The 24,723-nt window shown below is 41.7% G+C and overlaps 2 protein-coding genes across 10 annotated transcripts in view; one reads left to right on the plus strand and one right to left on the minus strand.

Annotated features, from left to right (window-relative positions):
- Positions 1-24,723, minus strand: part of CMSS1 (cms1 ribosomal small subunit homolog) — a 254,267-nt gene that overhangs the window by 31,911 nt on the left and 197,633 nt on the right. Inside the window, exon 2 of one of the 8 annotated variants that reach the window (XM_064467343.1) lies at positions 7,833-7,892. The exons of 6 other annotated variants lie outside the window; for them this stretch is intronic. In XM_064467343.1, the coding sequence (XP_064323413.1) occupies positions 7,833-7,892 (60 nt within the window). Of the gene's footprint in view, positions 1-4,393; positions 4,544-7,832; positions 7,893-24,723 lie in introns of all 8 variants that reach the window. One more of the 8 variants, XM_064467351.1, reaches the window with a different exon arrangement.
- FILIP1L (filamin A interacting protein 1 like) overlaps positions 4,651-24,723 on the plus strand; it is a 215,869-nt gene continuing 195,796 nt past the window's right edge. Inside the window, exon 1 of one of the 2 annotated variants that reach the window (XM_064467250.1) lies at positions 4,651-4,875. The gene's annotated coding sequence lies outside the window, so the exon portion shown is untranslated. The remainder of the gene's footprint in view (positions 4,876-24,723) is intronic. The other variant, XM_064467259.1, reaches the window with a different exon arrangement.

Below are 24,723 nucleotides of genomic sequence, written 5' to 3' on the forward strand. Positions count from 1 at the left end.
GAAGTAAGAAGTTGCACATAAAGCTACATTGCAGGTGACTACCAGTTAGTTACTGTTTCCTTACTTACTTTCCCTGTCACCCTACTGCAACAGAGGATAGCACTGCTTCCCTCCCTGGCCTGAGATAATCTCTGCGGTAATTACATGTTGTGACAGTGCTCCATCATCCCAAACTAGCCATGGTCCCCCAAGGTCTGGGCTCTGTTTTCCCTTCCCACCTCTATGAACTAAGGACTCCTTTCCCAAGACAGGCCTGTTCCAGCACAACAGTAAGTTTTCATATCTGTGAGGATGCCTTAAACTGCAGGCTTTACCTGCCAAGGTACTTCAAAAAAGGTATTTTAAAGTGTACTTGTGAGGCATACCTGAAGGGTGTACAATATGCAACTGAGCAAAACCAGACACAGTCCTATCAAGGAATCAAAAGCACTTCAATTCTGTCCCATTAGGTAATGTTCATATAGCATAAGCTCCTTCCCACTTCATCCAGCCTAAGCCTGTGCCAAGCCAGATTTTCTTGTAAACAGTCCATAGGAATTCCCTGTAATAGTTTCTAAGTATTGGCAATAGCTTGTACTACAAAGACAACAGTCTTGCAAAAATGTAAATCCCTTCCCTGGGCAGTTCAGAAGGCACATCTACCACAAACAATTTTTTTGCCTGATAAATCTGGTGACAGGGTATTCAGTTTAGGTTCCTCTCTCTTACACTGAGCGGCAATTAAATTAAAATCACTGCCCATTCAAGCGAAAAAAAGAACAGGTCTTAAGGGAATAATATGAAATTTATTTTCACTACACTCTGATATGATAGAAAATTTTTGGCACACAGACATAACTATCTGCCATGCAAAGGATGTCCCATGGAACATCTCTAACAACTATCTTGCCTTTCTCCCTTTTTTAACACTTTCTCTTCAATATTCAAAAAGGGTACTTCCAAACTAATTTTTGACACATCTTGACTTGCTGACTGGGAGTGAACCAAAAGACAAAGGGCATATTAGAAAGACCAGAGGAAATCCTCTGTTGTAGACATGTAAGCACAGAAGAATAAACTTTACATGATCAGGCTTAGGCCCAGCTTGTAGTACAGCTGCAACCCAGCCCTATTCATAATTTCACTTTTTCATTTTTATATGTTGCCTTTAAGACAAAAACTTGCTAAAAAATCACAGAAAGTGACTGATCAGATGTAAAAGTAGTAGGCCATCCTCCTTCTAATAAAAATAACTTTTTTTCTCCTGCAGGACAAGGGCTAAATTTTACATCCTATCACTGCTTCACACAAGGAATAATGGCATCACCAACGTGAGAAGGGAGAACTCAATACTCTTTTAGTCAGTGTAGTTTTAAAACCCACAGTAAGCTAAGGGCAAACAAAAAGATTTGACACGTTAGGAATATGACAGGCCCTTTTATTGTGTGCCATCCAACTTAATTTCTTCATTATGGGCCTGCCAAAAGAGAGCAACCAGAGCCTGAAGATACAATAATACATCAGCACATCACGCAAATCTGTTCTGTTGTTTGCTCTTCTCCAGTGACACCATGAGTTGAGGCTCAGATGGCATCCACAAGTCATTGCAGTCTCCTAATTTCTCTTTCTTTTGTTCTCTCAAAAACAATCAGAAGTTTCAGCATAAAGGATAATCTCATTAAATCTCCAGGTTCAGTTTAAAAGCATATTTCTAGAGAGATGGGGAAGTGGCAAATCATTTTGATTATTTGTAAGTACCATGGGTTTTAGGTGTTTACAAATCTACTGGATGAATGTTATAAAATTAAATACTTAACCTTGTAAAAAGGGTTTCTATTCTTGATAAATGCCAGGCATTATATACACCCTACAGTCACTTTAGAAACTACTCTAAAGGATGCCAGCAATACTGTGCAACAGTTCATGCTAGTAACAGAACACTCTATCCAACTCTGAAGAGCAGAGGAATGGGGCAAGCCAGGATACAGTTGACCATGTTAGAAACTGGCCTAGACGTTACCATTCACGTATCTCATGTTGTGAAATGCTCCATGGGATCTTTTAACAGCTACAAGTGCCTGGGACTTTGGGGTTAATCAAAGGAAAAATCAGTTCACAAATACTAGTTACAGAATGTGTGACTGTACGAGAGGGAATCCCACAAGGCTGGCTTGAAATAAGCATCAATCCCAACAGAGGCATCTGAGAGAGGAAGCACCCTGGGCTCTAGAAAAGCCAGACCCAGATCATTCTAGAGGAAATGCTACCAAAGAAGGCTGGGTAGTCAAAGAGAAAAAACTGTCTACAAAGAAGTGGAAAGACCATCCAGCATCATAAGGAAAACACAAGTTATAAGCCCAGGAAAAGCTAGGCACAAACTAGGGCCTGACTCCCTACTACATTTTTCTCTTGATGGTATGGACAGGAAACTCATGCAAAAGCTATCCTAAAGAAAACCTGAGCGTATACAGCTGTCAAACAAAATACTGTTCCATCCATCTTGATGAAGTCATACAACTACTCTTAAAGCTTTTCCCCCCCCTTTCAGGAAGCTTGTATTACTGGAGTTGGTCAGGTGATGTTTACAGCCCTGTACACACAAACAGGACTGCTCCATAAAAGCCTCCCCAAAGATTAACACTCCTTCCCCAAAGCTAACCAGCATATCATTTGTGTAAGCAAGGAATCACCCCTTCTCCACAACATTCATACAGGAGAGGTACATGCAACAGTTCCTGGCAAAGTATGACTATTCCTGTGCTTTAGGACACACTGAGCACTGTGACTCCTTCTTATTCTAAGAACTATCCATCCATCATGTATGGAAGCTGCTCCAACTGTTTGCTGCAGAGGGTGAAGAGGACTAACACGTGTTGGGGAGGAGTACATACTCCCTCCCTTATCCTCATCTCCTTCATGCTCTGAATGAGAGGATCTGTGGCAATTTCAATAGCCCAGCACTGGAGAGAGGGGCAGAAGTGGCAGTGGCACTCCAGAGCTGGAATTGGTACGGTTGGTCTGGATCACATCAGGGTACCACCCTGGAGCACAGATAGCATGATGCTATTGGTGTTTAATGATGTACATTTAGAATACATTTAGAATAAATCCATAAAACATCTAGATAAATCCATAAAACTATTTAATGGGTAGGCTGTAGCCGAGGTCTGACTTCAAGCAAGTTTTGCCCACGAATGTAGTATGGTCCCAGATGTGACATCTCCCTTAATACTGCATTATTTTCTGTTGTTCTCCCACTGTCTTGGGAAGCAGCTGTGCCTCACAGCTGTAATTCTTGTTGTGAAGGTAACACACAGTCTGGCTAACCCTGTGGACTTCAAGCCGATAGATCATCATAAAATTACACAGTGAAAATTGCCAAAAATAGTAGGCTTCAACTGAAAAAAATACATAGCTCACTTCATACAAACTTAACAGTCCAAATTATTGTTCATAGATAGACATTGCTACTTTACTGACAACTGATATCATTCATGCCTTTTTGGCCCACCCATATTTTGCAGACATACACATCTATGATAAAAGGTTATCACACTCCTGATGTTTTCTCAGGTTTTCTCTGAATATTGAAAATTGCATGCATGTGTATAATGTAGGATACACTTAGATATATGTCACCACCAACAAATATATCCCACTGAAGAAGAATACTGCAAGAAAGCTTTTATCCCAACTCTCCTACATGTCTTGACGCAGAACATGAGAGAAGACATTTTGAGCTGCTTAGGTTTCTGCAGCTTTTTTTATTCAGAAGCCTTCACATGACATAGCACTATCAGGTCCCTGTTTGACAGAGTATCAGGTTGACTGTATCAAGTTAAACTCTCCTTCAGGTTAAGAACAAAATACCCTGACATGTTGCCACGTAAAGTTAGAGTGGCTAATTCCCCGGATTATAAAATATCTGTTGAAAAGCAGTTCCCTATCTAAGGCGCAAGTATTATGCTTCTATGCTTCTTATTCTCTTGCTTCCTCCTCTGCATATACTACACATTTCTCTGCAGTTTAGTCTCTGATATTGCAGATTCTACTGCCCTTTCAAGCTACCCTAGCATCTCAAATTTACAGGGTACCAGAATATACATTTGTGGATTTAACTTACTTTTCCAAAAAGTCTTACTATAAGAGCTAGTGAAAGGAAGGATAATTTCTTATAGACAGAAGCCTTTAGGGAAATACTACATAGTCTGCTGCGCTAAGGTTTTTGAGAGGAGGAAAAGCGACAGGCTTTTCATCTATGTCAGCGCTCTTTATTTAAGACTAGCAATTACAATGCAATCTCTCATCTGTACAGGTCTTTTGTGAACTGGCATGCAGCTCATTTGTCTAAATGATCAATTAAAGCACATTATGACTCAATCAGTTGCAATTGCCATAAAAATAGAACTCATACCTACATTCATTTGCTGTAAGCAGATGGTTGATTGCTTTTCTGTCCTTTTACGTTGCAGTCCTGTTCCCTCAGATCCTCTCTTCATAGAGAGTGACATGCTGGGAGGTCAGTTTTCTGACAAGGTCATCTGCCTTCAGAGTATGAAGAGAACTGCATGGAAAGTGGGTTGGGCTATATTTAGAGTTTGGTCCAACTCTGTGCCAAGGTCCCCCCCACTGTCTCTCTCTTGCAGCACCGTCTCAGGTCTATTCTTGAAAATTCTCAGCCCACAGAACACACGAGGAGAGAAAAGCCCTTCTGAGCTACTACTGGATCGAGGCTTTTGCAAATTGCTAAAAACAAGTGGATCAGGAGCTCAGATGATGAGCCCTTAAATCCCTCACTCCTCTAGCATTTTTCTTTATTCAAGTGGATTTCTCCTTTTCAAGTGAATAAGGAGAGGAAACTGCCTGGGATACAGCAAAAGAGTCTCCTGAGCTAAGGTAAGCTTGCTCAATTTTTATATTGTCATCATAATTAGAGATCAATTGATGATGACTTGGATCAGATACGCTTTTTCTGCTACACCAGTTCTGCATGTCAGCATTAAGGGTTTTTTGGATAATGAAATCCTTAATTTCAAAACATCAATTTTCATTATCACAGTCTAAAGGAAACTGGAAAGTAAAAGGATATCAGCATGTGCAATAGAATATATATTATGCTATTTTACCTGTTTACATTAATGTAAAAAGCACACAACCATGCCAATAGACTGTATCATTCTAAAAGTAAGAGAAAAAAAGATGTGTGACTATATGCATGATGATTACATATAGAGGCATGCACTTAGACGTGCCGAGTGATGTTTTACCCACATTCTTTTGTATAATATGAAAAAGTATGGCTTCAGGTTAGCAATATAGGGTTTGCTGCAAATAGCACTGATATAAAAAAAAATAAATTTAAAGGGATTTGAGCATGTGTTCATCTATTCAGTTCCAAGGAATTTGCTCAGCTTCAACCAGAGTAAAGGCAGGATTAAAGATCATATTGAATTTGGTCTCCCTTCCACTGTACGCTTTACACTGGTCCTACATTGCTTCTCCTTTTAGAAACACATATGGCTGAAGAGTTTTCCTCAGCACCATATTAAACTGTTGTGATTCTTAAGGGAAAAAAAACCCTGGACAGAGTACAGCATCGCATGCCTGTCTGTAAGGAGATCCTAACACACTTTAGGTCACATGGACATCATGATATGGTGGTGTGGCCTCCAACAGGAGATTGTTATCATGTAAAGACACTCTGGAGCCATGGATTTAGCACTGGCACGTATGCGCGCTCTCTAATGCAACATGAACATAGCCAGCACACAGGAATGGTAATCTGAAGAAATAGGGTAGAAAGGTCCACTTGATCCAAAGGTCCAAACGCTGATGTGACAGCATCAGAAAGTTCTTTGTAACATAAACACTACATAAAAGTCTTAGCAGAAACATCTGAAAAAAGGCGGATGGGTTCTGGATTAATAATAAGCAAAGGGCAAGAGAAGTCACTGAGTCACTGGGAGTTCATCTAAGCCATGACAACTAGGTGAATTCCTGCACTTATTTCAGGTTGTCTTTTCTTAACATACCTGCTGGTTGAACAGTGCCATGCATCAGGCTGAAAAAGTAAAAGATTACAAGGTGGCAAAAGTATTACCTGCTGAAGAAGCTTCTGATTTTGGTTACTCTCAACTCTGTATAAGATCATCTCATTATCATTTGCTTCTGATTTTTGCTTAGTAATTTATGCTTGGAGTCTTGAGTGTTAAGTTTATTTGAAGGATGTAATAAACACCATCCATTTCACACAAAACACCTTCCTAGCAGTCCTAAGACTCTTTAACAAATGATAACTAGGGTAGCATGCCGTGGAGCCAACTCAGGCTGTGTGGCATACAATAATTCAGGTTGATCCAGAAGGTTTATATTGCAAGAACTCAAAGAAAAGGCTGTTATGGGAAGGCTACCGAAGTACTGCAAACGCATTTGTCACGTTCATCAGCAAGTAAAAGGCTTCACAGTATAGAAAGGCTTCACAGTGTAGAAACATCTAGTGCAGCCTAAGATTGGCAACAACCTTTTCTAAACACTGATAGAAAAGAGGACAAATACATCTGTATAAATTTTTCAATGTTCAGATTTTGCCTGAAGTTATTGCTTAACGAATTAACCAAGTTTGTGACACTTTGTGGCACCTATTCTCCATTCGCATGTCAGAAAATGTTATTTCTCCATCAATATTAAAGACATCAGGGGTGAAGGGGGTGGCTTTAAAAAAAGCAGTATGGATGTGACTGTTGCTTACAAACACAGCATTCACAAAGACCCCCCTGGTAGAGAGGTGGGAGCACAGCTGTGTCCCAGTGGCAGCCAGGGACTAGCCTGTTTTGAAGGGAGGGTCAATCACACCTTCCCCACAGAAGGTGAGCCAAAAAGGTCTCCATCACCCAAACTGGTGGGAGGTTTCTTGACATACAGATGAGACGATGACAGCAATGGAAAATGGCAGTATCACTTTGATGATAAGTATGACCATGGTAGTACTGGAAGAGGTTGGAAAGAAGCACATCTGAGTGAACAGGCCTTATGTCCTGACATATACAAACTGCTTCTGATCTCTTTCTGGCTGGGGCCAATTCTGCTTGGTAGGATCCTCCTCTTCCTATTCTATCCTCTCCATTATAAAATTCCAGCACCAGAATGAGCTGGCTTTGTCTTGCTGAGGTGTGTCCACCAATGGGTGTCCATCCTAGTGGAGACTAGCACGGAAGGGAAAACAATTTTAAAAAAGAAAATAAAAAGAGAAATAAAAAGGAGTAAAAGATCTTTTTCCTCCTTTAATGCAGGAAAGAAAGACTGAAACCCTTTGTTTCTATTCAGATGGCTTAGAATGGGCTGAAATCCACTGTCCTCACTGAGGGTGGGAGGGCATGGCTATATGTCTTGACTGACATGTCCAAGGTTGTGGAGGAGGAGGAAGAGGAGGCTTGGCTGGTGATATATGCTGCCAGCTGGCCAGGCAAAGCTCCAAGGGGACATTCACAAACTCCTCGCTTTGGCAGTATCACCCTCAGCTGACAGGTGTAAGCAGGGACACTGCCAGATGGCTAAATCCAAACAGTGCCAGGGGGATAAGTAAGTACCACCAGCAGTCAGATCCCTACTACTGCTTGCTGTATTTATGTTTCTGCTTGAGGGCCTTCTCTTGGTTCAACCAAACAACAAACGATGCTGGGATTTTCCTCCCTCCCTTTCAAACTGAACTGACAGAAACAAACTGGGGTTTTGAGGGGAATGAAAGCATACCTCAACTCATCCTGAAACAAGTACATTTAGCAAGAGGCCTTGTCAGATGCTACAGCATCATTGGCACTCGGCTGTCCAGTCAGCCAGCAGGACCCAGGACTCACCTCCACCCACCACCATCATTGCGTTCCTGGTGCTGCAGCCAACATCCAGGCAGGGACACCCTAAAGGGGATGGAGGAGTGTGAGAAAGGTAAATGTGGCACCTAGAGAGTCAGCCAGAGAACCTGGGTACAGTTCTCTGTGTGTACACCTGCATGAGGAGGGAACACAATATCTGGTACGAAAACAAGTTGCTACAGCTGCAGAAGCAGCTTTATCTCAACACCTGCATAGAAATTATCTTTCAAAACCTTTTGTCACTATTGCCATCAGTCCTGAATATACTTTCCCAGAAGGGACAGAGGATTATAAGATGAGAGGGAACAGCCTCAAGTTGCGTCAGGGGAGGTTTAGATTGGGTATTAGGAAAAATTTCTTTACTGAAAGAGTGGTCAGGCACTGGAACAGGCTGCCCAGAGACATGGTGGAGTCACCATTCCTGGAAGTGTTCAAAAAACATCTAGAGGTAGCACTTCAGGGCATCGTTTAGGAGGCATGATGGTGTTGGGTTGATGGTTGGACTTGATCCTAGAGGTCTTTTCCAACCTTTATGATTCTATGGTTCTATGATTCTATGATGTGCCAATACATGCTGTGTAGGAGAGAGAGATACTTACAGGGACAGAAATCACAAAGCTATAGTTAAGCAAACAGTTAATTAAATAATTGTAGTAATTCTGCTAAAGAATATTTTCCCCAGAGACTTATTGGTAACAGGGAAGGGGAAGGAAATCGAAATTCATACTTGCAACAAGCCACACAGCCCCAGGCTTTGCCTGATCTGCTTTCACAAATCCACCTCCCAAAAACAGGAGGAAAAAAAAACTCAACAGAACTTTTCCATAGGGTCCTCTGCTGCATTTTGTTCTCTGTGCACCAGAGGTATAGCAATATCTTGCTGCAGAAAACAGTCTGCTCTGAGGTAAGGAACAGCCTCAGCAGTCTGCATTTTGTTTCAGTCTGATACAGTGTTGAGGCTAATGGAAAGATATCCAACATTGGTTTTCACATTTTGTATTAGAAAATATTACTTTTAACTGTGGCAAATTCACTTTTGTCTACCCAAAGCACAATAAAGCTTCATGCTCAAATCTAAGCAAAGTAAGGCACAGGGGGAAAAAAAAAAATCCACTGGAAGATCTAGGTACTCCACAGGCCTGCAGAAGCCCACTGCTTTGCAGCTGCAATTGCCACCTCCAAGCTGGTGAAAACTGCAGGTAGACCACTGCCTGCTACACTCAGTGCCTTACTTCTCATCCAGACATCTTTGTGGTCCCACTAGGTACAGTTTTATGGGTCTCAGCCCTTACACTTCAGTGATTATTCAGGATTGGCACACAACCCGTTGGTGTGAGATAAGGTCTGCTGTGCACAGCCTCCACATAAAAACAGGAATTTGGGGTCTTCTCAGTGCAGGCGAAGGGGAGGCAGAAGGAGTGGCCCCACCTGACCTCAGACATTGACCACCAGTGCAACTGAGGACACAGTAGATGCAGCCTGCTTTCCACTGGTGACATCTGCATCTCTCTCTTGCAGTAATTCAAACATACATACATATGTACACAGTTGCATACAGAAAATGATGAAGTTGCAGGGAGTGGAGGAACCGTAGTACTTTAGGCTAAGATGAAGCATCTCCATTGAAAAATGCGTTTATTTTAGTATGGACTTTCAGTTTGGCTAGATGAAATGAAGAACACTATGACCGCTTTGCCTAAAAATTATTATGGGAATGAAATTAAACAACTGAAAGCAGTTTACCTGGAATGTTATAAAACAGTGTGCTGGGTTATGAGACAGCAAGTATATACCCAGAGCAGCTGTGGTTATCTATACTTGAAAATATGCTTTCAAAAGTATTTAAAAATTGAGGGCATACAGCTGGCCACCTGCACAGAATTTTTTCTCGATTTCGTAGAGCTGTTCCCAACTCCAAGATTAGCGACAGCTACAGAAGCAAGCTGAAAACAGAGTGCTCCAGTGGGGCGCATGTTTCTTATGGCAGTAATGGAGGTACACAGCATGCTCACAGAAAGACCTTTGCTCTCTCAGGGGAGCTCAGCAGGAGCTGGGAGCCTGGGAAAGCACCAGCACAGGAGCGCTGGAGCAGTTTCTCTGTGAATGGTGTATGCATGGCTTTCTGCTGCTCTGTGACATCTGCCAAGGAAAAGAATTCTATGGAAGACTACATTTATCAGTAGTTTATTATCAGTTTATTTCATTTGAAGATGAAGGTGGTTAACTTTAAAACAATTCCTACTGAAAATGTGGGATTTTCAGTATATATATGTGGCACAGTCATGTGGGGAGAAATAGTTAAAACTGGGATTGTACAAAACTCTAACACAAATATCTTCCGTTACATAAGCCTAAATACTTCCAGTTGCAGCAAATTCAGTGATCACTACTAGGGCTAAAACTCCACAAAAAGCAATCCAGCAACACTGAATTCTTTTGTCTCAAACATCAGAGAGTGAAAGTGCATATGCACAGCTGCAAAACTGTAAATTACAATTTTACATAAAATGAAACTTGAACGAAACACAGTCCTGTTAAAATAAGTCCTTGGAGGTCAACTTTTCCATTTTTCACTCATAACCAGCTTTTTAGTATACCAGTCTATTCCTCAGGCATTCACCTGAACAGGAGAACAGTGTCCAATCTCTAGCACGCAAATAACACTAAAAAAATCAGTATTTACAACACAGTTGTATTTAGCACAGTACTCATGACGTTTTCTTAATCACTAACAATATTGCAGAAGAATACAAGAGCAAAGGATGAAAAGAATGTAAAAAAATCCCCAAATGAATGGCAAATGTTCTAGATATCCTCCCTAAAGAGACAATTTAAAACTCATGTGCAAAATATAGTGAATAACCAGCATTTTACCTCAAGTCTTGTCTGTCTTTAAGAACATTCAATTTAAATAGAAAATGAGTGGCAGCGGTTCTTCCTGTTACTATGTTTTATTCTGCTAACATAATGGTTAGAGATGTCACCCAATACAACTTGATGCGTACCATTTTATGTCCACTCGCACAATACCTGCCTAAAAGAGTGGGAAGACAAGGAAATACCACTTGGAAATAAAGAGCAGGGTGGTACAGGACGAGCTTGTCAGTACACAACAAAAAGGAAGGGTTGAGATGATGCATTAGGACTCATGTGCTCGAGCACATGCTGTTGCTGTGCAGTTTGTCTCACGCAGCCAAGCCAATGGGCTGCATGTTCCCCACTGTACGGTCGCCCACCCACTAGCACCGGCCTGCTTGGAAGGCGAGACAGCTCAGGTTGCAATGGAGTTTCTCGATATAGATAAGTAGACACCAAGAGATTGAACTGTATGACCTCTCAACTCCTCTGCAGCAGGAAACTTGAGACTCTTGAAGGGGGAAAAAGAGTGTTCGCACCCCCTCACACTAACTTTCATCTGACCTCCAGCTGTCTGAAGTGGACAATGTGTAGTCTAATTATAGGTTTCTTGAGTCTTCCTAGAAATTGTCCCCTTACGTGGGCAAAGAATCTCATGAATCTCTTTTGGAACACAGATTGTCCTCCATTTTAGACTCTTCTTCTGCCCTATCACAAATATGCAAGGTGGGTTCCCCATCTAGTTTGTTCCTCAACAGTGGAACAAAAAGAAGAAATGCCAGGTTTCATCAAGCAATGCAGGATATGGATTGACCACTGGAGAAGGCATGGCTAGGTTCTCCTCTGTCCTTTCCTGTGACATGTCACTTAAAAAGAGCTGTTAGCATTGAAGACATTTTTATTATTAAAAGTGCAAAGCTATGGTATGTACCAAGCACTTTCATACTTTACAGTTGCTGAGGATGTTCTACAGATATGAGTTGATGCACCATGGGTTTTTTGTGCTTTGTGTACATACCCACTACACGTGGTCAGAGGAGGGAATCCTAGAGGATTTATTTGGATGGAAGTCAGATGCACGTATGTGCTTTGTTATATTAAAGAGCTTGGGAGTACACATTTCTACAGGGACTGCTTAGCCTTTAGCAAATCAGTAGCACTTCTTCCATCTCACTTTGTCTTACTGCAAAAAACGAGATGCAGAAATATACCTTAATGGGGTGTTTTGGAACCCAAAAACTATGTACATAAAGTTCTATGGGATTATTGAAAAAGTGCTACAGTAGAATAAAATAATAGTTGTTTATTATATACAGACATAAAGGAAATTATGTCCCTTTAACCCTTGAAAAAGCATCAGTGTTTTTAAAAGTATGTTCAAGAATCCAAACCAGTTGCATTCAGATCATTAAGATGAAAAACAAACCTGAGGCTCAGTCTGTCAGGGAGACATAGCTCAGTGGGATCCCTTTTGATCTGGAGCTACAATTCTCCAGTCTCAGAATCGACAGCTACAATCAAAGGCTTCTTTGTCATGCCTTTGCTATTCAGCAGCTTCTGGGAGAGTGTCCTGACATGAAACAAGAGAATGATAAGGGTTAGCCCTATCCAAAGGGTTTCACCACCGCATCCAGCTCAAGGACAAACTGATGACAGGCTGTGTAAAGCTGGGGTCAGAATAGATACATGGTATGGGAGAGACAGAAGCAGTGCTTTATCTAGGCCCTGAAGTCTTAACTCTGGAGACAGCCTCATAAGGCAGATGTCCTCTGGTATCCTGTATGAATTCACACGCTGTGAATTCATTTGAGACCCTGTTGGGACCCACAGCCTTCTCCCCCTTGATTTAGAGCAGAATTGCTGATAAGGAAACCCCGCTGTAGCGGAACACTAGCCGCAGCACAACAGGGATGAGATAGGCAGCACGTCTGCAGAGGGAAGCTTGGCATCTTAGCCAAAGTTACAGAAAACAACAACTGTAAAATAATCCAAGTCTTACAATATGGAAAACAGCACAGCCCTCAAATCAGAGATACATTGTCTCTCAGTGTTTGTCTTTGGCAGCAAAAAGAATGGCCATATACAATTAATACTATCAAACAGAGCCCAAAATAGCAATAAAAAATAAATCTTATGTACTGTCATGGTAATTTTATCCTTTTGTTTATTTTTTAAAACTGAACCAATTACTTAGCTCAGCAATGGTCAGGACTGGAAGGCTGCACCAGGACTGTAATGAAGGTAAAACGCATGGGAACAATTTTGGTTATAGTGGAGGTTTCAGCTGACTACATTTTAATTAATCAGAGTACTACAGCACTCTGAATTCCCAGGTATCCCATTTCAACCTGTAGACTAACATGACTTGTTTTAGGGCATATTTTAACATTGTTCTAATAAATTCTTCAACACCTTTTTACGTTCTCAGAGGTAATCTAATTTCTTTTTTATTTTTATTATTAGAGGCTTTCAATAGATATTTCAACTATAAATCACTAAAATGATGTGGCTGTGGAATGCCAAAAATAAACTCAGAAACCAAATACCTCTTCAGTACTTGTACTAATTAAAAGCACAGTGAATTTTCTAATTACAAAACACATTTTTTCATATCAGTAAAGTATTTTAATTTAAAATAGGCTGCTATTATAATAAAGACAATCCATAGTAGCATTCTGTTAGGAAGCTCAGCAGCAGTGAGCCAGCATAATAATATTAGATATTACCCTCTACAGGATAAACACATAAGTTGTCAATGACAAGAGAAAAGCAGGATGTTCAGGGTTCAACGCACAGTGCGGTGTCTACGTTATCTGTATAATCCAGGCTCAAGTAAGCATGCCTAAGGACTGACAAAACTGCGTAGTCTAAGAAATATGTAGCAAACAAAGAACCAGATCCCAAAATCAGCAAGTTTTGAGCTAATACATCACAAGACACAGCAGAGATGATGTAATTTATATCTTTAAATCCACAAAGCACATAAATTTTTCTTTGCGTTCTTCTCTGCATACTGAATTCACCAGTGTTTTGCTACTGTATGGAAAAGAGAATGTTAAGCTGCCCAGGACTCTCCGGTTTCTACTGAGGTCCTGCAGACCCCAACATCAGTTAAATGTGACCTGCAGAGGTGGCTGTACAGTGCCCCTGTGCAGCAGCAGCAACGGGTACCAAATCTTCCAAGATGGATGAGAAAGCCAGAAAAAGATGCAGACATTACAAAAGGACCAGGGCAAAAACCTGAAGATAGCCATCAAGCAGAGAGGGCTAAACCCAAGAGAAGGGCAGGGCACACTGCTGAAGCTAGTGGCAGTGGGGGGATGAGGACAACAGACGTGGAGCTCTAACTCTGAGCCAGTACACTTCTTCATGTTGATCATGTAGAAAATGCTTCGTTTTCTACAAAAACCTCACCCTCTCCCCTTCTCAATGGAATGAGCCCCTACACCACCTGCTTGGTGTCCAGTAGGTCATGGAGCTGTTCCTTGGTCCCTGCGTGGGGACATGGTAGAGGGGGTGACTCCTGCTGTCTCAAGGCACTGTCTGTCATACAGTTGTTAACAACATACCCTTACCAAGGTGTACCGAGCCCCTCATTGCTAGACCATTAGACCAAACGCAGCCCACCTCTGCTAGCTGTCCACCTTCGTTACCTAAATCTTTTGAGAAGATAGGCACCATGATTATGACTTTTCCCCTCCATAAGAAAAGGCTGGGGGCAAAAAAGAGTAAGTAACTTCACATGATCCCTTACACCAGTGTATCCATAAAGGCACCAAAACCCAATCCAAAATAAAATAAAATACCAATTACATTAGTTTTCCAGGGTGCAACTATTCTGTGTAGGATTAAAAAGGGTAGTTAACTTCTGTGTAGGAGCAATGAAGCAAACATGATTTAAGAGAATGGATTTTCTTTGTCAATGGGAAAAGTACAGACCTAAGCTCAGACCTCTGGTAAGACATCTAGTTCAGCAGTCACTACTTTCCTTTAGTTTCTACTAACGTAACAGTACTATAGATGTTCTGTTTTACTGTTGTCATTACCACAAATATTACAGGAATAATTTACTACAGCAAATAATCACAGAATTGGGTAAAGGCAACGGCATTTCTCAGGAGCATATAAAATTATTCCAGGCTGGAAACCAGTCGTTAGTGTCTAGTGGCAATTCTTTGTGAAACCAACGCTTAGAGAGTCTGCACTGAAAAACTCAAAGAGGAAGGAACATCAAATTATTGCCACAGACCAAGGCACAAAACCTGACTCTTTGATTTGGAGAGGCAGTCTCTGCACCAATTTGCAAGCCTGAAGCACTTTTTTAATTCCTCTTTTTTTTTTTTTTCCCCCCACACTGAGCAATCAACTGAGTACTCAGTTCAGGTTTCAGAAGAACTCAGGTGATGTATTTAACATCTGCTGGGTACACCACCACTTAAACAGTCTTCAAACCAGAAGGAACAGAACAGCTGCTTTTGCTCTCCCTGCCGCAGGTTAACCACCAGGAGTGGGAATCCCCCATTAGGAGTGTGTGAAAGCACCAGCACTCACACACTGCAGCCTCCAGTGATCTAGAATTCCCCTCCTAATTTTCTATTCTTCACTCATGCGTTGTCTTTTAACTGCATCCAAGGATGAGCAAAGGTGTGCTTTACCTGGGGCTGACCCTAGAAGCTGCTTCAAAACTGCAAGCTTGGGCAGATCCTAGTCAGGATCTCTGAAGGGAGCCCAGAAGTGCTTGAGCTAATCACTCCATGGCTCTGAACAATATTCTGGCTACTAACCAAGCTCCTCTACAATATCAAAAGCCAGTAACGTCCCAGGATTCTTCCACATGGCAGTCATTATGACAGTGAAGATAAATTAAAGGAGGGTGGGAAGCTGAAGCATGCCACCCTCTGTCCTAGGTAATCTTGACAGAAGTCAGGTTTTCTCAGCTCCCTTTAACCTTAGAGCCCCAGGAAACATACCTTGGCAGGAGGTCTGTCCTAAAAAAAAAGTGGAGCAGGTAAACCCGTAGTTGCATTAAAGATTGCCCACCTGTAGCTACTAGCTCCAAGTTGCTGAACGCAGGGAAGGAGGCAGCATTATTTCTGAAAACGGGGAGGGAGAGTGCTTCTAAGCAGAGAATTGTTGTCTTTACTCTTGCACCAGTAAGAGCACCACTGCTTTATGAACATTGCAACAGTAACGAAGATGCTCATGACTCCAAACTGTATCTGTCGTCTATTTAGTGGCGGACTTGGCAGTGTCAGCTTAGTGGTTGGACTCAATGATCTTTTAAGATCTTTAAGGTCTTTTCCAACCTAATTGATTCTACGATCATGAGAACTCATGTCCCTAAGAGGAATGGGACAGATAAAATGGTTCCTTAGTAGAAGCATGGGTTTGGTTGTTGTTTTGTTCGGTTTTTTTTTTAAACTAGAGAATCTGCACATCTCCTTCTCCTTAAATTGCTCATGCACATGTTGGGAGTGGAGACTGTACGTTTGAAACAACCATATCACAAGCATGCCTACCAAGTAAACCTTGCAGGGAAACTACATGCACAAGTCTTCAAGCTGCCTACACACACAGCAGCTGCCTCCCACAGGGTCACTGGAAAAGTCCATTCAACCATTCTGATTGCTTTTAAGAGCAAGGAAAATACAGAAAAAAAAATTCAGGGCACTGGGGGACAGAACACATCTCAGACAAAGCAAGTCATTTTTTGATAGGCTCAGACAGTTTCTAGCCTATTTTAACACCACTTAAGATGGCAGAAGTTTTGTGGAGGAGAATCATTTTTATCTCCACCCTTTGAGGAAGATGAAGATCATGTCTTCCTTGCACAGACCAGCCTTGGTAGGACAGTAATACATAGGGTGCAAAAGAGGCAGGTCAAGTCTCCAACCTGTGCTCAACACAGAAAGCATTCAAGAGATCAATTCTCTTTCTAACCTACAAATTCAAAATGGGAAGCCTAAGTGACTGTGGAGGATTTTCAATCAAAACCCAGCCACTGTTCTGGTTCATCAGTCAAGACTTCTGTGAGCGTGTACTTCTGGAGGAAGCTCACAGTACCCTTGTACTCTGCTATACAAATAGGAAACAAAATTCCTTCTGCTGTATTGCTGTGTTGAATTATGGCGTCATTTTTCAAAGAGAGTTTTGAAGTGTACAGAGCTAAGAGTTGGACATGATCAGAAGCCCATAGATCTGTCTGCTTTCAACATAGTCGACTACGAGGTGCGAGCAACTTGCCTGCAGAACCAAACAGGAGTCAATCTGAATCTGTCTCAGATGGTTCATCTCATTCCTCTCAGGAGGCCCAATAGGCAGCTGCTCCTCCTCACTAGGAGTGCTTGCCATGGCATCCCAACAGATTAGGCTCCATTCCCCATTAAGCTATACACAATTAATCTTATCTGAAGTAGACAGTGCTGACGCCCAGCTTCCTCAGTGTCTGGAAGAATACCAGCTGTCTCTAGCTCAGCCTGAGTAAATGGAGAGAATGTGCGCTTGTATCAAGAGGATATATTTCTTAAAACTTTGCAGGATTCTGAATCGTTCCCCTCTTCTTTTCCCTATGCACTATCACGGCAACTGCCTGGGATTCATACCCCACTCCATCTTGCTGCATGCCCAGGTGCAACAGACTCCTTTCTGTATCTTCTGCTTCCAAGGTAACTGTGCCACTTCCTCTCAGACAAGGACCTGGCCCCAGTAGCCTGTCCATTTGGGCTTTTTTGGGATGGGTTACTGCAAAACTGTCTTTATAAGACCTACAGAAGGACATGCCCAGATTATGCAGCCACTGGAAAATATGGCAGCACACCTCACGAAGTACAGGAATGGACACTGTAAAGAAAATTACTGTAGTCAACAATTTCTTAGCCTTGACCTCTTAGAAGTCCTTCATGGGCTTGGTTCTAAGGCTCAACGATCTCTGTGGTCCTTTTTCTTCATCGGGCTTAGAGCATTACAACCAATAAATACCATACAGGTGCTAGTTGTAAATGAAGTTTATTTCTACTGAAAAGCAACCAAGCAGAGGAAGAACTTTTAACCTTGAACTTAAGAAGTTGTCCATAAAGGGGCACTGGATAAGATTCATATTCATCAGCCCTTCTTAAAAGTGGTCACAATCAACTGGATGGCAAATTACACAACAACCAGGAAGAAATAGATCTTTACTGACTCATACACCTTTCAAAGCCTCTATCAATCTCAAAAATGTTTTAATGGTTTTGCAGACATGGCATAGACTGGTGCAATACAAATACATGGCTCCACAGGTAGATTAAGTCTTTCAAACCCAAAGAACACTAAGGACTGTAGCTAATTTTGCACCAGAAACTTATTTCTTGGACCAGTTTTGCATTCCAGGATGCAGTCCAGCAGTGAGTTGGTTTATGAACAGTCACATCAAGACACACATATCTTGCATATCCCATCCTCTCAAGAAAACGAGAGGTCACTACTGTGGCAACATTACATGTTCAGGAAGCGCTATTTTCAAATACAAGTCTTTCAGTCTGGGCTAATAAGATTTCCAAACAGTTTTTGATCTCCTAAATCAGGGACCAAGACGTTGCTAGCAAGTAGGAAAATGTTCTACAATTTGAAATGTTACAGCCAAGCTATGAAAGATCATTCAAGTGACCTGAATGGCTTACATGCAGTCATTTTTACCGTAGAAATCGACACACCATGTTTGGGTCTAATAAAACCACATTATTTGTTATTATGGGAAATACACTAATTCTACTCACTATTTCCCACAGCTTTACAGAACTAATAAATCCAGATTTGTGTCATAATCTCTACAATTAATGACTGACTACCGGTAAGAGTGCAGTAGGTGGTGATTAAAGCAGTAGAAATGCCCCATAATACAGATGTTATTGCCTTTGTGTGGGGAGGCAGTGTGGTAAGCGAATATTAACTTCAAAGATCCAGCTCATTTTACACAGTTGGTCTCACTGATGGAAGCTGAATTTGGAGCTTGTTAGTGTAATAATGTGCTCCCAACATTTTTTTTTTTTTAAATTGGTAATTATAATGAAACCCTATGGCTGAATAGTATTATCCTCACCCATTTACATCATCAAAACAAGATGACATCATTACTTTTATTTTCTAAAGCTTGTTTTTGGCAAAGCAAGCCATCTGTTCTCTCAGGTACTGTTTAGAAAGTAAAATTAGTAGATTAAGCCATTTACCTCCTCAGGTATTGTGCTTTTTACATTGCCATATTTACCACATAACTTCAGGCATGGCAAATAAAAACAGTCTTAAACGTATGATTGCCTCAGAACTGTTTGACAGGGCTCTTTATGCCTCTTGGAGTACACTGAGAGTTTTGCAGCATTAAGTCCCAGGCTTAATCCTCTGTATAAAGTACTTGAAATATAAAGATTTCCAAGCAGAAGGCTGAAACATATTACACATCCATGCTCAAATTCCACAAGGCAAACCTATTAATATGTATTTACCTGGCAAGTATGTAGGATGGTGTTTGACTAGATCTGAAGCAACCCAGTTTAGCATTGTAGCAAAGATAGAGTAGATAAGCTTGGATATCTCATCAAATTAGCTATAGCCTACAGGCTTCCCCACACTCATATCTGGATTCGACCCTTAGAGTCATCTGTGCATTTCTATTAAGATACATTCACAAGGCAATGACATTGTTTCCTCCATTACGTGATTTCCAGTTAACCACTAGTCCAATGTCTTGCATACTAATGTAGAGTTGGAGCCAAGATCTGCCCATTTATACAGGACAGAAAGCAATTTAAATATACACTAATAGACAGAGTTTGATTTTAATTACATTAGACACAGTATTTGTCCAAGCAAAAGCACAAGGGGAGTACACTAAAACACAAAACAAAACCCCCAAAACCTGGCTGTTGAAAGAAAATTACAGTCACATCTCTCATGTTAGAAATATTGATAACAGTTCAGAGTTGCTGCCAAGGTTATTGTCATCCTGAATATGTATTGGCTGTTCAGACACTGGTCACAAGATTTAAACAATAAACTAACATTTAGTTTTGTACAGATCTGTTACTTCATGTAAAATTAAACAAGTTGTTTGCCTTTTGTTGTTTTGTTTTGTTAAAACCAACCACCATTCAGCATGTGTTTAGAAGAATACACATCTTTCAGGAGTCTTTTAATCAATCACAGCAATTTGTAAACCCATTTCAAAAAAATAAATATTTAGAGGTCATGTAAGCAACAAACTCAAAGAATGGCTTATATCCAGGCATTGTGTAGACTGAGTGATGTGATCTTCCAGACATCTTTCTGCCCATGTGGTGCCATCAAAAAATTTTGGGTTTTTTTTTTTTTTTTTAAACAACATGACAAAAATTAAGGAAGGAAAGATAGATACATATGAGGAACTGAGAACTGTGAAATGAGACAGGGGTCTCATCCCTCATGCAAGAGGGGTCACATCCCACCACTCAAACATGAGCCAGCAGAAGGGAAGGAATGAGATAAGAAGAAAGGTCAGAGCAGCAACGGTAGCCAGGTCTTGTCTTGGAAAGAGCTTAAGAATGAAATCAAACCAAAAACAACCCTCGCACTTCTCCTCAGACATCAGCTACTCTCTGCACTCTCTTCTCACTAGTTTGGATAAGACTTTTACTAGACAACCTTTTTTAACTTTTTAATTGCCTGCTTGGTGCCTGAGTAAAGTGCTGAGGGCTCAGCTGTCACCCCAGCATTAAGTGTGGTTGACAAATACTCCGCTCCACTAATTAACTTTCCTTGATCAAAGAACTTCCTGGGGGTCAAGGAAAAGGGGAAGGAGAAACACCACCTCACTGTTCATAGAATCATAGAATGTCCTGAGTTGGAAGGGACCCACAAGGATCATCAAGTCCAACTCCTGTCTCTGCACAGGACAACCCCAAAATCTACACCATATCTCTGAGGGTGTTGTCCAAGTGCTTCTTGAATAGCGTCAGGCTTGGTACCATGACTGCCTCCCTGGGGGGCCTGTTCCAGTGCGCCACCAGCCTCTGGGGGAAGAACCTTTTCCTAATATCCAACCCACTGAGAAATTATCTCCCATTCCAGACCGCAGGACAACTCTTTAGAAAAGTGCTGCCTCTGCTTCAGTTCAGCATGAGCACAAGAGGCTGATGTACCTTCTGGTTTTGACATCCATGCAGAAGACCTTCTTCCCCGATCTTGCCACCAACCATGTCGGGTCTCTGAAGCAATTTGCAGCAATATAATTCATTGGGCTACTCTGCTAAATTAGTTGCAGATGCTTCTGTAGTAAATCTTTCCTCAGTCGTGTGCTTCAGAAAAAAATGAACTGGAAAAGTCTGCTTCGCAGGCTCCATATCAGCCACAAAAAACTGCATGAAACCATGAAGTCAAGCCCAAAGCTCCCTGGAGAATTCTGGAGCACCACTGACACATCCCGATTTTCCAATTTCGTGCACTCAGCTAAAAAGATGTTTAAACCCAACATTTTTGGGGACAAAGAAAATCTCATTTCATTCTTCTCTCATTATTGAAGTGTGGCTGAAACCTTCTATTCTCAGAACAGCCAAAAATAAATAAATGCTGGTACATGTAGGGAAATTTTAGCCTCAGAAGTGGAATTTCTCACAAGAACGTTTGAGCAGTTGAAGATGTGGGAAAGGACACTGTTACTTGCTCTCAGCTAAAGCAGTTGCTAACATAATGATACTGGGCCCCTTTAAAGTCCATATACACAAAAGGAGGTGAGTCTGTCAGTAAATAGCAGAGTAATTTATCACCACACCCTCTCTTCCTAGAACTGCTGTACACCTGAATATCATCCATGAGAGCAGACTCCATGCTCAAGGTGAATGCCACCTAAGGCCCTACTGTGAGCTTGAGCTCTGTTTCAGGGAGCGGCATCTCAGGGTCTAACAGCATGACATGGGCCATTATGCTGGAAGTCAATTTGTTTCTGGGAAACACCATTGCACTTCCACTCTTGACTCTTCTCCTCCTTTCTCAGGTTTACCTCTATAGCTGAAAAGATGTCCAACTCATCTATACCATGAATTAAAATGTTAACAATTAAACCCTTAGAACTTCATTTTGGGTTTAAGGCTGAGATTGAGAATTTCATAAAACCCAGGATGCTCAAGCTATGGCTTAAAACAACAAATTGCAGCCCTTTTCCTAGCACCTCCTGTAGTTATAATGAAAAAATACTACAAAGCTTATGAGGAAAAAACCTTCTGTACAAGCAGAGTGAGATTTCAGAGGGCAGCCATAATGTCTAATGCAAACAGGTAAGCCAGAGCACAGAACAGTAAGATGATCTTCCTCAAATCACACACCAAGTTAATGGCAAAGCCAGGAACAGTACGCAAATCTCACTGACGTGGTAAAACTTCAATATGCCCACGTGTGGTTTTTCTGCTTATTTATTGTACGTGTCTCTACATCTATGTATTTTCCACATGCTGATTATGCAAGACTGAACTATGCTTTTCCCACACTTGGGAAGTGTTACATGTAACTGCTCGTTATTTTCACTGTGTGAATTACCACCAGAGTGGGAACCATACCTTTGAATAGCCTTGGTTCAATTAAAATCCCAAGCCTTTATGCTTGCAGTTACCATATTTCTCTTACGGTTACTAGAAATATTACCATATTTCTCTTATTTCTGAAACTCGTTGTGGTTAAATAGGACAAATCCCTGCCCCAGCCTCTCATTAGTACTTGTAAGGTGGCCTAAGTGCCCACTGCACTTAACTCCACAAGGATAAGTTTGAGCGACAAGTTAGACTCACAAAAAAAGAAAATGAAAGCCATCCCCTATAGCGTTAGTGGCACACAGGCAGGGAAGCTCAAACAGGCAGGGAAAGACAAGCTGCTCCCTGCCTTGCCCACGCAAGACCCTTGTTTGTCAGGACAGTGTTAGTGACTCCTTGTCCCACAAAGAGCCCACAATGTGGTTGCCACTGCCCATCCCCTTTACTTTCCTTCGTAGGGAAATTGGGCTTATATATGATCATAGTACCGGTGTGTATATGTCTATGTCTGTGTGCTGATCCCAGAGTTTTTGTCTCGGCCCACAGTCATTACACCAAGGTTTGACAAAGGGCCAGAGAAAGCAAATTCTTGCAAGTTCTTACAAGTTTTGTGAAAACAGGCAGGAAGGCAATTCTATAATTATCCTCACGGAAGGAGAGGCTGGCACGCATGATCCCAGGGAGAGGGGAGAATCCCAGCAGATTCCTCAACCATGGGAAAAGTTTCAGCTGAGACTCACTGTCAACCGCTGGACACAAATGCATAGGAAAGTAGGCACGTTCATCCCCAGTGCTCAGAGAACTACTCATCTGGCTAGAGAGGCACCGTAAGACATTGTCATTTGAATGATTTATTCCGTTCTTTCTTCTAAGAAATCTTAGCCAGTGGTGGAACAGGAGGAAGCAAACTGATGGGTGACACGCACATTTGGTAGCACAGAAAGGATCTTTTTAACAGCAGATTTTGTATTTTCCAAATTAAGAAGGAAAAAAGGCTAGTGACAGGGTGTGGCAAGGGATCCTGTTTGTTTCTAAGCCTGACTTTTCAAACATTTTGCATGCACATACTTTCAAATACAGAAGAGCATCCATTCTGAAATGGGCATGGGGTAGAGCCAACATTCATGTTTTGGGATAGCCGAGTTTATTTTCCCAAGGTCTGTATATCAGAGCAGAGATCTCTATTATTAATATCTTGATCACACCCACCCCCCCCACCCAGCACTGGCCGTGGCTGCTTAAGTAAGGGGCGAAAGAGGAAGTCTGACCTGTTATCCTTATTCAAGTCCTGCCCCTTAGTTGCCCATGCCCAGTTCAGCCCCAACAAACCAACCTGGCCAACGATGCGTTACTCATGCTGTTTACCACTAACCTTGCTCATGACGATCCACGGCAGTCACAGAGCACACACAAGCAACTCACCTGGCAGATCTGCAGGCACTTGCGGGAAGCAGCCAGTGACCTTTTCAGCCGGCAAAAACTACAGCAGGAAAACAGTGCTTGAACAAACCTTATCATGTGATAGAAAACTTCCCCACTGGCATAATAATGCAAGGGGAGACTGTTTCCCACCAGCAGTTTACTATATGAGGATGTAGCCTCAGTACAAAAGGACACATGAACTTCCAGGCGAAACGAGTTGTGACAGAGCACAGCATGCAAACTCTTCTGTCCCTCGAGGAGTTCAGACCCGGCCAGGCACATACCACATTGCCAGCCACAGCAGAGCTCCTCCGAGAACCATGTTTTTGACAATGTAGACAGCCCTTGGGATACAGGCAGCACACTACAGAGGACAGGAGACTCACAGACAGATGGCTGCACTGTTAAGAGGATCTCACTGGTTAGTGAGAACTGAGCTTTGCCATGCTTTCTCTTGAACCTTCACCCTCCCAGAAACTGAACAGACAGTATAGCAGGAGAGCTGTGAACTACTACAACTCTGTCCACCTCACCTGCTTCATGTCTTAGTACCTAATACCACCACACTCTCCCCACCCCACAGATAGCTTCCTTTCTCCCCCCTGTGAAACTTGCAATGCTATTTTTCACAAGTAGAAATTAACAACATGGATATAATTCTTACATCACTTATTTTAAAAAAACTCTGTTTGCACCAAATATAAATCTACTCCAGACCTCCATGACTCAGTATCTATCTATAAATACTTTAATGGGATTTGTTAAATTTATTTTCTAGTTTCCCAGGTGATGACATGACAGACCTTCAACCTGGTCTTGCGCAATCAGCATAGGAGAGGTCAGTGAATTGGCAATAACAACGTATTTGAGAGCCAGCAACAGGGAGAGGGAGTTCAGATACTTGATAATACGCTAACACAAATGCATAAGAATGCCAGCATAAGAAAAAGCTTAAGGAGCGGATTCTTCACACCCTAATCTCCTACAATGTTTTGATCTGGTTACCTAAGCACAGTCTGAATTGCTTGAAGTCATTTGTGGCTACCCTGCAACAAAGACAAAGTCCTGGT

This window comes from Phalacrocorax carbo, chromosome 1, assembly GCF_963921805.1.
Source record: "Phalacrocorax carbo chromosome 1, bPhaCar2.1, whole genome shotgun sequence".
Taxonomy (NCBI): Eukaryota; Metazoa; Chordata; class Aves; order Suliformes; family Phalacrocoracidae; genus Phalacrocorax; species Phalacrocorax carbo.